The 13,332-nt window shown below is 44.7% G+C and overlaps 1 protein-coding gene across 2 annotated transcripts in view; it reads left to right on the top strand.

Moving 5' to 3' along the window:
• Positions 1–13,332, top strand: part of LOC137439844 (mannosyl-oligosaccharide 1,2-alpha-mannosidase IA) — a 380,329-nt gene that overhangs the window by 344,338 nt on the left and 22,659 nt on the right. Inside the window, exons 1-3 of one of the 2 annotated variants that reach the window (XM_078768307.1) lie at positions 5,867–6,163; positions 6,368–6,462; positions 9,217–9,340. In XM_078768307.1, coding sequence (XP_078624433.1) covers positions 6,446–6,462; positions 9,217–9,340 — 141 coding nt within the window. In that variant the 5' untranslated portion in view covers positions 5,867–6,163; positions 6,368–6,445. Of the gene's footprint in view, positions 1–5,866; positions 6,164–6,367; positions 6,463–9,216; positions 9,341–13,332 lie in introns of those variants that run through there. The other variant, XM_078768306.1, reaches the window with a different exon arrangement.

Raw genomic sequence — 13,332 nt, 5'->3', positions numbered from 1 at the left:
TTTCAATTTTTTTTGACTGCCAGACAGGTAGACATAGGAAAAATAATTCTCACTCCTTCCTGAGCATGTACGATTGGGACGAATTCAGAGACAAAGTCCTGCAAAAGGACAGGTTCCCCCCCCACCCCCCACCCCTTCCCATTCCTCCAGCCCCCACGCCCTCTCCCTCCCACAGATCTCCCGATGTCCCTGCTCTCAAATGTTGTGCTTGTGTGCTTCCCTCCCTCTCCCCATCTTGTCTGCCGCTCCCCTTGTTACATGTTTTATGTGTCTGTTTTTTTTTTTGTTATTAATATTAGCTCTTACACGAGCCTCGATCTTGTATACAAAAAATATATAAAAATAAAAACAAGTTGTTTCTTCGATCATAAATTAAGTTGACGACATTTGTGGACAGACGAGACAAAATGATCCAATTGCTGAACCCTGCTTTTCGCTTTGCGTGTGCGGGGTAACAACCCCTATGGGGAAGCGGGCAAGCTCAGAATTTATGCATCAGTTGTTTGTCGTCGGTCGCATCATCATATGCATTCAAATTCGATTGACCAATCAGTAGACTGTGATGACCAGGGATGAGTCACGTTACATAACTGCCAGAAAAAAAATTGAATTTTTTTTTGTACCAGCACACAGTGGCCTGCTGTTTTCAAAAGTAAGTACCGCATTGGAATAATCACAGAAATGTGTCCAAGGCAGAAGCTCCAACTTAATATTCGAATGTTTCCTTGTAATTTGTATTTCACAAGACTGCCATAAAATACCACGTGTGTTTGACACCATCACATTCATGACGGATAATGTGACATGTTTTTCCACGGGCTTTACCGCAGGCAAAGCAAGAGATGTAACTGTGTATCCAGGACTCTGCTTTCTAACCACTTTACACAACAATGGTAAATTACCGGCCGCATTTACACCAGTAATATCTAACGATGTTGTCAATATGACGCTGTATGGTACATCGCTTACTTGTACAGTACAGTACGGTCATACGATTGTAGTATATTACTGGCGTAAATTTGATGGGTAATTTATTATCGTTCTTTTATATTTCACTAGCAGAAGTACCCGGCATTGCCGGGCGGGGGAGGGAAGGGGGAGGGGGAAGGGGAGGGGAGGGGAACGGGGGGAGAGCGAGCCCCTTGGTAAAGCGAGCGATTTTTTTTTTCATAGCGTCATAGCGTCATAGCGTTCATAGCGTCATAACGTTCATAGCGTCATAGCGTTCATAGCGTTTCATAGCGTCATAGCGATTTTTTTTGTCATAGCGTCATAGCGTTTCATAGCGTTTCATAGCGTCATGGCGATTTTTTTTTTCATAGCGTCATAGCGTCATAGCGTCATATCGTTCATAGCGTCATAGCGTTTCATAGCGTCATAGCGATTCATAGCGTCATATCGTTCATAGCGTCATAGCGTTTCATAGCGTCATATCGTTCATAGCGTCATAGCGTTTCATAGCGTCATAGCGATTTTTTTTTCCATAGCGTCATATCGTTCATAGCGCTCATAGCGTTCATAGCGGCATATCGTTCATAGCGTCATAGCGATTCATAGCGTCATATCGTTCATAGCGTCATAGCGTTTCATAGCGTCATATCGTTCATAGCGTCATAGCGTTTCATAGCGTCATAGCGATTTTATTTTTTTCATAGCGTCATATCGTCATATCGTTCATAGCGCTCATAGCGTTCATAGCGGCATATCGTTCATAGCGTCATAGTGTTCATAGCGTTTCATAGCGTCATAGCGATTTGTTTTTTTCACAGCGTCATATCGTCATATCGTTCATAGCGCTCATAGCGTTCATAGCGGCATATCGTTCATAGCGTCATAGCGTTCATAGCGTTTCATAGCGTCATAGCGATTTTTTTTTTCATAGCGTCATATCGTCATATCCGTTCATAGCGCTCATAGCGTTCATAGCGGCATATCGTTCATAGCGTCATAGTGTTCATAGCGTTTCATAGCGTCATAGCGATTTGTTTTTTTCATAGCGTCATATCGTCATATCGTTCATAGCGCTCATAGCGTTCATAGCGGCATATCGTTCATAGCGTCATAGCGTTCATAGCGTTTCATAGCGTCATAGCGATTTTTTTTTTCATAGCGTCATATCGTCATATCCGTTCATAGCGCTCATAGCGGCATATCGTTCATAGCGTCATAGTGTTCATAGCGTTTCATAGCGTCATAGCGATTTGTTTTTTTCATAGCATCATATCGTTCATAGCGCTCATAGCGGTCATAGCGGCATATCGTTCATAGCGTCATAGCGGTTTGTTTTTTTCATAGCGTCATATCGTCATATCGTTCATAGCGCTCATAGCGCTCATAGCGGCATATCGTTCATAGCGTCATAGTGTTCATAGCGTTTCATAGCGTCATAGCGATTTGTTTTTTTCACAGCGTCATATCGTCATATCGTTCATAGCGCTCATAGCGCTCATAGCGGCATATCGTTCATAGCGTCATAGTGTTCATAGCGTTTCATAGCGTCATAGCGATTTGTTTTTTTCACAGCGTCATATCGTCATATCGTTCATAGCGCTCATAGCGTTCATAGCGGCATATCGTTCATAGCGTCATAGCGTTCATAGCGTTTCATAGCGTCATAGCGATTTTTTTTTTCATAGCGTCATATCGTCATATCCGTTCATAGCGCTCATAGCGTTCATAGCGGCATATCGTTCATAGCGTCATAGTGTTCATAGCGTTTCATAGCGTCATAGCGATTTGTTTTTTTCATAGCGTCATATCGTCATATCGTTCATAGCGCTCATAGCGTTCATAGCGGCATATCGTTCATAGCGTCATAGCGTTCATAGCGTTTCATAGCGTCATAGCGATTTTTTTTTTCATAGCGTCATATCGTCATATCCGTTCATAGCGCTCATAGCGGCATATCGTTCATAGCGTCATAGTGTTCATAGCGTTTCATAGCGTCATAGCGATTTGTTTTTTTCATAGCATCATATCGTTCATAGCGCTCATAGCGGTCATAGCGGCATATCGTTCATAGCGTCATAGCGATTTGTTTTTTTCATAGCGTCATATCGTCATATCGTTCATAGCGCTCATAGCGCTCATAGCGGCATATCGTTCATAGCGTCATAGTGTTCATAGCGTTTCATAGCGTCATAGCGATTTGTTTTTTTCATAGCATCATATCGTTCATAGCGCTCATAGCGGTCATAGCGGCATATCGTTCATAGCGTCATAGCGGTTTGTTTTTTTCATAGCGTCATATCGTCATATCGTTCATAGCGCTCATAGCGCTCATAGCGGCATATCGTTCATAGCGTCATAGTGTTCATAGCGTTTCATAGCGTCATAGCGATTTGTTTTTTTCACAGCGTCATATCGTCATATCGTTCATAGCGCTCATAGCGCTCATAGCGGCATATCGTTCATAGCGTCATAGTGTTCATAGCGTTTCATAGCGTCATAGCGATTTGTTTTTTTCACAGCGTCATATCGTCATATCGTTCATAGCGCTCATAGCGTTCATAGCGGCATATCGTTCATAGCGTCATAGCGTTCATAGCGTTTCATAGCGTCATAGCGATTTTTTTTTTCATAGCGTCATATCGTCATATCCGTTCATAGCGCTCATAGCGTTCATAGCGGCATATCGTTCATAGCGTCATAGTGTTCATAGCGTTTCATAGCGTCATAGCGATTTGTTTTTTTCATAGCGTCATATCGTCATATCGTTCATAGCGCTCATAGCGTTCATAGCGGCATATCGTTCATAGCGTCATAGCGTTCATAGCGTTTCATAGCGTCATAGCGATTTTTTTTTTCATAGCGTCATATCGTCATATCCGTTCATAGCGCTCATAGCGGCATATCGTTCATAGCGTCATAGTGTTCATAGCGTTTCATAGCGTCATAGCGATTTGTTTTTTTCATAGCATCATATCGTTCATAGCGCTCATAGCGGTCATAGCGGCATATCGTTCATAGCGTCATAGCGATTTGTTTTTTTCATAGCGTCATATCGTCATATCGTTCATAGCGTCATAGCGTTCATAGCGTCATCACGTGATCGCTCTGAGCGAATCAGCGCCCACCTGCCCTGATTCCGTTGATTCCGTGCGCTGAAATGCGCTGAGGTAAATATGAATAAAAAATATGGATCGTCAAATATTTTGAGTTCGGCCATGTTCGTCCCACGCTCAATGGCCATGTCTATGTCAAATATCAAGCACGTGAGCCTCTCCGTTTCGGAGTCTATCGGTAACATTACACACACACACACACACACACACACACACACACACACACACACACACACACACACCCAAACTGTGTTTTATATATATAGATTGCAGAATGTTTATCGGTTGTGATGCGACACGTGGGATGAAAGGGAAGCAGAAGAGGAAATCCTCCAGGATGAAGGGAATATGTTGAAGATTACCCATAAGACTTGACAAATCTCTTACTGAGATGCGAACTTTCGAATAAATGGTTCAATTTCAGGGGAGATCTTAATAACCTTTCCCCAGCAATAAACCGAAAGCCTGGAGATGGCAAGTGGACCGGAGGAAAGGGCAGGCCCAAATGGTAATCTGAAAAGAAAAAGTGCTAGGCCTCATTGCCCCAGGCACAAATTTCTGCTCTCCTACTTTGGTTTGAGCTATGGCCGTGTAATAGGCCTCGTGGCCTGGCGTACCTTACGGCTTTCGCAACCTTAGCTCCCATCCGACGGCCTTGGGAATGGGTCCACAGATGATGATGATTATGATGATGAGAGGGAAGTGAGCCAATTGGGAAACGAACGCCAGCGAAGCACTTCATGGCAAGCACACGTGCAAAGGCCCGAGGCAGGCCGGAGCCACCGTTAAGCCATTCCAAAATCACACATCGTGACCTTGAGCAAAGTTAACAAAGCGTTCTTTCGCTGCTTCTTATTAAACTCACAGGACTTTGATAGCCTCACGATGTTACACTTCCCCCCCGAGGGCCATTTGGACGTTTGGACAGGTTTAGCCACTGGGTAGCAAATTCTATCTTCAGCTTCAACGCAGCCAGAATACTTTGGAGGCTTTGCTACTCTAGCTGTTGCATTCATCTTTAAAGATTACAAATCCAAGCTTCATGTGTTTTAGGTTGTACGAAGCATCCGGGGAGTTTGTGTAATTACATATTGGCGTGTTTGGAAATTTTTTTAAGTGTGAAATTTCAATTTTTATCGGGAAATACTCTGCAGGACAACGTCTTCCTTTATTACCTGGGGATTTGTCTAAGATTTCTGGAGCTCCAAATTGCATCAAGCAAAACTTCTTGGGGTCATTTGTGGGTGTGGGTAGAGGGGATGGGGGAGATGTCTCGCTGGTCTAGTCTATCGATTCATCATCTAGCTGTATCCATGAAATGAAACTCCATTGGAATCTCTCCGTACAGTCAATGTTAGCTAAACTACCATGATCATTCAGGACTAAACCAATTGAGTTTGACTTCTTTCACACATATATCTTGTGGGATAGTCTGTCTTGGTGTGTCCTCGTGTTCGATTTTAAATGTGCTTAATTTAAAAACTCTCTGGGTGTTTCTTTATTTTTTTTGAAACCTTATTGAAAGAAGACAATAACATGAGGTGGGTTTTTTTTTTTGTGTGTACAAGATCGAGGCTCGTGTAAGAGCTAACATCAATCGCACAAAAAAAAAACGGACACAAAACGTACAATAAAGGGAGCGGGAGACAACATGGGGAGAGAGATAGAAGCACACAAGTACAACATCAGAGAACAGGGACATCGGGAGATCTGTGGGAGGGAGAGGGCTTGGTGGGAGGAGGCATGGGAAGGGGGCGGGGGGTGGGAGAGGTATAAACCACATGGACACACCTAGGACTTCCAGGAAAGAAGTCGGTATTTCAGAAAAGTGTATCTGGGGTGAATTAATGGGGGTAGAAAATATCAAGGTTTTGGATGGGGGAATATAAGACCTGGAGGGAGGAGTGGGATTGAAGAGAGTGAGGGAGTTTGTGAAGGTGAGCAGAGAGTCTTGATTTTGGCAGTTTAACCATAAGAGGGTTGCAGGCAGATCTTGTGCGACCTGTAGGAGTATTTGGGGGACAGAGCACAGACAGAGCTGGAGGAGCAAGGCCGGAGAGGAGTCGGTAGAAAACAGAAAGACCACCTACCTGCCTGCGGTGAGTGAGTGAGTGAAAGGCCCTCGGGGTTAGCTTCATCGCGGGAGATTCCAATGATTCTGAATGATTGACATGATTGATGTTTTAACGAGGTGTTCGAAACACCGTTGTGCATAAAGTGTTTATAACAAACGAATTTTTAAAAAAATGTTATGAGTGTCTGTGTGCCACCGATTCACCTTCTACCTTCATTTTCCATAAAAGGTGTTCCTGGCTAAGGCAGTGGATCTGGGCAAGCGTCTCCTGCCAGCCTTCAACACCCCAACTGGCATCCCATGGGCGATGGTCAACCTGAAAACGTGGGGAACCGTAAATCAAACCTGAGAAACATTACTCGTTGTCACAAGTCCGTTGTTAAGTTTACTTCTTCCGTCTCACTGGATACCGTGCTAACCTTGTTCCTCGTCACGTGATTGTATTTGCCTCTTTTGAAGCAAGTTTTACTGCTAAAAATGAAGGCGGTACAGCTGAACCCGAATATTTATGTTGCTGACGCATTTGGGACTGCGGCCGTACCTGTTTGATAAGGTGTGGCACAACTGACAGGTCGAAACGTAGCATGGGAATGTTGATTTTACACCAATTTTTTTAAATTGCTTGTGAATCTCATTTTTTACCATACAATTGTAAGGTTCTTGCTCCTCTTATCTACAGATATGTAAAAGCAGCAATTAATTCAGAATTGGAGCGGATTTACCGCAGGCTTTGTGAAGCCCCTTAATGTGCCCTTTGCCATCCCCAGTCGACCGCGTGCCCACTTGGCATTTGGTTGCAAAGCAGTTGTTAAAACTGTTCCCGGAGTTAAGGAAATTGTTATCAGCCTCAAAAGACACTCTACATCTCTGGGAAAACGCGAATGTCGATTCTTCGGCACTTCCTTCCACGGCACACTTGTCAAAGCAGCACCGAGAACAATTGGGCAAAGGTGGTGTCAGGTAGCGAACACCTCTTCGTCAACTGTAGCCGTCTGAGCCGGAGGTGGCGAGAGAAAAATTTCTGAACTCCGGAGTGCTCACAGGAGTCCAATCCTTCTTTATATCTTTTTGCCAAACTTTGTATAATGTTCCTTATACAATACTAATAGTTGAGTTATAGTGCTGTGTGGTGAGAGATATTGAAACAATTGAGAGATAACTGTTGTATTCTCTATTATAACTCCAATAATGCACACTTAGTGTTACAGAACCACCTTTAGACGCCATTTTTACCCACTGAGCAGGGGTTGGCCTTGTTTGGGCATCGTGGTCCCCTTTTTGGAGCAATGTTTTATGGTCGGATGCTCTTCCTGCCACCAACCCTGTTTGTAGTCAGGTTCACCATGTTAACAAATATAATTTCGTTCAAAATTTTGGGAGATTAGCAAACCTGTACATTTTTGGAATCATCAGAGCATGGAGAATCCGAAAATCAATGTTGGCATTTGCACAGACACCTGCATGGCAGCCATTTTAGATTTCAAAATGGCCGCCATAAAATACATATTTTGCGCTATCTCGGCTTCTAGTCAACCTAGAGACTTAATTAAATATGCTGATCCTATGTTTTCCCGGTCAAGGAATCCAATAAAGGCCTCAAAATAGTGCTCAGGATTATAGAAAAGCAACAAACAAAGGTAATTGAAAACCATTGTCTTTGTATTTGTGATATAACTTTATTACATAATACATGATATTGCAAGTCCTTTGAAGTTATAGGTATGGGTTTATAAAGCAAGAAAGCAGCCTTGTTAGTATCAGATTGAACTATAAGTCCTATACACAGGATCTACTAGGTCTATACCGTTCAGGAATATGCTTTTACACATCTTCATCACTGTCCTGAGTGTCATTTTCGCAAAGGTGTCTCCGCAAATGCCAACATTAATTTTGGGATTCCTCATGCTCTGAGTATTCCAAAAATGTATAGTTTTGCTAATCTCCAAAATTTTTGAACGAAAAAACATAGTGAACCTGAGTCACCTCTTGGGACACACAGGGAATTACCAGTGAACTGGTACTCAATTTGCCGACCTCGGAAGAATGACAGGCTGAGTCAACCCCCCTGGCAGTTAATTCAATAATCGACCGGGATTCGAACCCAGGATCCTAGGATCCCAAGCCGGCACCCTAACCTCTAAGCCAACACCAGGCTAACTTAGTGTTACAAATAGAAACAAAAAAATTCTTACCTCCTGCCCAATTCTTTCGAACCCTAACAACCCGTTACATGATCACGTAACCACCTTGTCATGCGGATAGAACGCAACATGACAAAAGGAACAGCAGAAAGAAATGGGGGAAATGTCAAAAGAAGGGGGACGACAGAGAAAATGGATGGAGACGGACAAATAAGACATGGGGGTAACGATGAAGGGTAGGAGATAACACAAGGGGTGGACAAGATGGATACAGAAGGAAAAAACGTATTGGACGGGTGGGCGATGGTTTAATGGGTGCAGGAAAGATCATGGCTTTGGATCCGGCGGTGATCAGAGATGGTGGTGAACAGCTGTCTGCAAGACGTGGAGGGATGAATGAGATAAAAAAGAATGTGGAAAGAGAGGAACAAATGAGTTTGGGTCACAAGTTCAACTCCACTCCTTTTGGAAAAGGTGGTGGGTGGTGGAGAGGTATGCAGTTAGCGTATTGCCAAGGGCAGTGGACTGGAATCCCAAAGGCTGTAGGTTGGAATCCAATTAAAGGCATCAGTATCGTGGATTTGAATTCTCAACTTCAGTGAGTCGGCTAAAAAATAAGTATCTCGTTTGAGGACAACTGCTATGTCAGATTGGGCTCTTGGTAAAAACCCAACTGCTCATTCATGACATTCATGGAGCGGGTAATCTGCCTGGTCTGGTTTGCAAGTGATGTCAATCCAAGTATCTTGGCCCAGGGACCATCGCAGCATTTGACGCATTTACAAGAGCACACAATGGAATAACCTTGCGTGAAATTTTCAGGCTGAAATGCACTTTGGTTTTCTTTTCCTGTATGTCACTGGAGGCACCGGCTATGTCACGTCATTGATGTCACAGTGCTAACTCGAGATTAACATGCCAATTTATTTTTCATCAGGGGTGTGGGAAGGAACTGGGGCTGGGCCTCAGGTGGCTGTAGTGTCCTGGCAGAGATCGGCACACTGCACCTCGAATTTGAACAGCTGAGTCACCTCACTGGGAACCCTATCTTCAGCGAGAAGGTAAGGAGGTGCTAACACCCCCCCTTCATCTCCAGGATGCAAGGCGGTGCTTCACCACGGTAGTTACTTGGGAGTAATTTGTGTCCTCAGCTGTGTCAGCCAGACCTGCCCTCTGGGGCGGCTTCGCTTTGCAGCATCTATCTCCCTGCCATCCCTGATCTTTGGCAGCTCCTGGAGTGAAATGCCACATTTATATGCACATTCTAATCCGAACTTCCCTCACGGGCATTTGGCAATCGATATCAAAATCCTCAATTAAACCTGCATGGAAATGCATGTCCAAATCAAATCCTATACTTTTACAAGTTTCCATCTGGAATTTTTTTTTTCTTTTTTCTTTTTGGAAGAAAGTTTTGTTCTTTGAAAGTCTTTATTCTCACCGCTCCATCAGCATTACTTTCGGAATAAATAAAGCAGAGCAAGGTTCGACTTCTCAGCAATTTTCCACGCGAAATGTGCTTTGTGTACCCATATGAATCGTCTGCAATGAATTAAATTGATCATAAAGCTTGTGCATCTTTAATTTCAGGTGAGTCCTGATCTTGTTATACCTTACCGTCGAGTATGAACAGCAAACAAGAGAGAGAGAGAGGCTGACAAACTCAGCACAAAGTCATCATAAGTCGAATTACCTTGTTCAATCAAACCCGCCCAGGCCTCTTTAAAGTTTTCCCATGATAAGAAAATCCATATTACTTCCGGGTGTCTTATAAGGGAAGCCCACTGAATTGAATGAATCGAGCATACCTCGAGTTAATTGTTCCAATAGAAACAGCTAACAGACAATAGAAAAAGAATGCGTTTGATTTTGGGTGCCCTTACTTTGGGTCGCGGCCATTGAGGGCCTCCTCGGATTGGCCATTGATGCTTGTCTCCTCAAGGTCATCGGGAGAATCCGCTGGGAGTCTGCAAGCCAAGAGCTAATTACAGGCGAGATTAAGGGGCGGATTTCTTCCAGAACCCTTTCAAATTCCCTGGGCCCCTGCCAGACTTGTCGTGGCCTGCCTGGCAAGTGGTATCCTGTGGATTAGTTTCCAAGGCAGCATCGTCGAAGCTCCGGGAATTCCGTGCGCAGTTCCCTCGTACAACTTTCATACATCACTCTCGGCCTCATCACCGTTATTGTGCTGAAGTCCCATTCGGGTATTGCATTTGAAAAAAAAGACCCTTCCGTGAAGGGTAATGGTTTTGCATCCACCGTGCGGATGAATAAATATATCCCTCACCCTGGTATTTCTGGGAATAATAAATTGCATCTCAATGTGGTTTCACAAAGTCTGATAAATGCTACATTTCTTGCTATTGATCCCGGGAATTACTTGAGCAATCGTTTTCATATCAAACGCTTAGCTGCGGAGGTGGGCCGCACGACACTCTCAACATAATGGCACGCTTCTTGCACGCATTGGATTTTATTACAGGCCAGACTATCGATTCCTGTAAACATAATGTGTGCAATTCTACGGGTGCTTCCTGGATTAATCGTTCTTGTGGTACATGTTATGCGTGTAGTGAGATTGACCATTAGCTTGTCAAATTTCTGCAACTACAAAAGCAAGACTTTGCCACATTTTCCTAGATGGTACCAGCTGTTTGCATAAGGTGTTGCAAGATTAGTTTTCTCTTCGTGAGTACAATGTCTTAGTGGTTAAGATGTACGAGAGGTTATAGTTCAAATCTGGTTGAATATAGCTCGATATTAAGGAGTTGGATACTACGGTTCTGGAATCAAAACCGGTCTTGGGATAAACGCAATGTTGATGTCCAATCTTCAACAAAGACCCAGCTGACTCACGAATGATCTTGAAGAGGAGGATAATCTGCCCAATATCTCTGATCTGGTGTACGTGTGGGTTTACAGATCATAATGACTGTTAAGTTCCATAAGGATAACTTGGAATTGGCATTAAAATGCTGCGTATGAAACACAGCACAAGTAATACCCCCTATTTACGTGTCGCCCTTTTACGTCATCTCGCAAATAAGTCGTGACTTTATTTATACCACTGCCCGATTTGCCTCACCTCAACACACACTTACATCGCTGACAGCATCCGTCCTTTCTCTTATCTGTCACCTCAACCCACACTTATATTGCTCACAGCATCCGTCCTTTCTCTTATCTGTCACCCCAACCCACACTTCCGTCGCTGACAGCATCCGTCCTTTCTCTTATTTGTCACCCCAACCCACACTTACGTCGCTGACAGCATCCGTCCTTTCTCTTATCTGTCACCCCAACCCACACTTACGTCACTGACAGCATCCGTCCTTTCTCTTATCTGTCATCTCAACCCACACTTACATTGCTGACAGCATCCGTCCTTTCTCTTATCTGTCGCCCCAACCCACACTTACGTCGCTGACAGCATCCGTCCTTTCTTATATCTGTCGCCCCAACCCACACTTACGTCACTGACAGCATCCGTCCTTTCTCTTATCTGTCACCTCAACCCACACTTAGGTCGCTGACAGCATCTGGCCTTTCTCTTATCTGTCACCCCAACCCACACTTACGTCACTGACAGCATCCGTCCTTTCTCTTATCTGTCATCTCAACCCACACTTACATTGCTGACAGCATCCGTCCTTTCTCTTATCTGTCGCCCCAACCCACACTTACGTCGCTGACAGCATCCGTCCTTTCTTATATCTGTCGCCCCAACCCACACTTACGTCACTGACAGCATCCGTCCTTTCTCTTATCTGTCACCTCAACCCACACTTAGGTCGCTGACAGCATCTGGCCTTTCTCTTATCTGTCACCCCAACCCACACTTACGTCACTGACAGCATCCGTCCTTTCTCTTATCTGTCACCTCAACCCACACTTACGTCGCTGACAGCATCCATCCTTTCTCTTATCTGTCACCCCAACCCACACTTACGTCGCTGACAGCATCCGTCCTTTCTCTTATCTGTCACCCCAACCCACACTTACGTTGCTGACAGCATCCGTCCTTTCTCTTATCTGTCACCCCAACCCACACTTACATCGCTGACAGCATCCGTCCTTTCTCTTATCTGTCACCTCAACCCACACTTACGTCGCTGACAGCATCCGTCCTTTCTCTTATCTGTCGCCCCAACCCACACTTACGTCGCTGACAGCATCTGTCCTTTCTCTTATCTGTCACCCCAACCTAAACTTACGTCGCTGACAGCATCCGTCCTTTCTCATATCTGTCACCTCAACCCACACTTACGTCGCTGACAGCATCCGTCCTTTCTCTTATCTGTCACCCCAACCCACACTTACATCGCTGACAGCATCCGTCCTTTCTCTTATCTGTCACCCAAACCCACACTTACGTTGCTGACAGCATCCGTCCTTTCTCTTATCTGTCACCCCAACCCACACTTACGTCACTGACAGCATCCGTCCTTTCTCTTATCTGTCACCCCAACCCACACTTACGTCGCCGACAGCATCCGTCCTTTCTCTTATCTGTCACCCCAACCCACACTTACGTCGCCGACAGCATCCGTCCTTTCTCTTATCTGTCACCCCAACCCACACTTACGTCGCCGACAGCATCCGTCCTTTCTCTTATCTGTCACCCCAACCCACACTTACGTCGCTGACAGCATCCGTCCTTTCTCTTATCTGTCATCTCAACCCACACTTACTTCGCTGACAGCATCTGTCCTTTCTTTTATCTGTCACCCCAACCCACACTTACGTCACTGACAGCATCCGTCCTTTCTCTTATCTGTCACCCCAACCCACACTTACGTCGCTGACAGCATCCGTCCTTTCTCTTATCTGTCACCCCAACCCCAACCCACACTTACGTCGCCGACAGCATCCGTCCTTTCTCTTATCTGTCACCCCAACCCACACTTACGTCGCCGACAGCATCCGTCCTTTCTCTTATCTGTCACCCCAACCCACACTTACGTCGCTGACAGCATCCGTCCTTTCTCTTATCTGTCACCCCAACCCACACTTACGTCGCTGACAGCATCCGTCCTTTCTCTTATCTGTCACC

The sequence above is a fragment of the Myxine glutinosa genome, chromosome 14 (assembly GCF_964187855.1).
Source record: "Myxine glutinosa chromosome 14, kmMyxGlut1.1, whole genome shotgun sequence".
NCBI classification, from domain to species: Eukaryota; Metazoa; Chordata; class Myxini; order Myxiniformes; family Myxinidae; genus Myxine; species Myxine glutinosa.
This window is presented reverse-complemented; position numbering and strand designations above follow the sequence as displayed.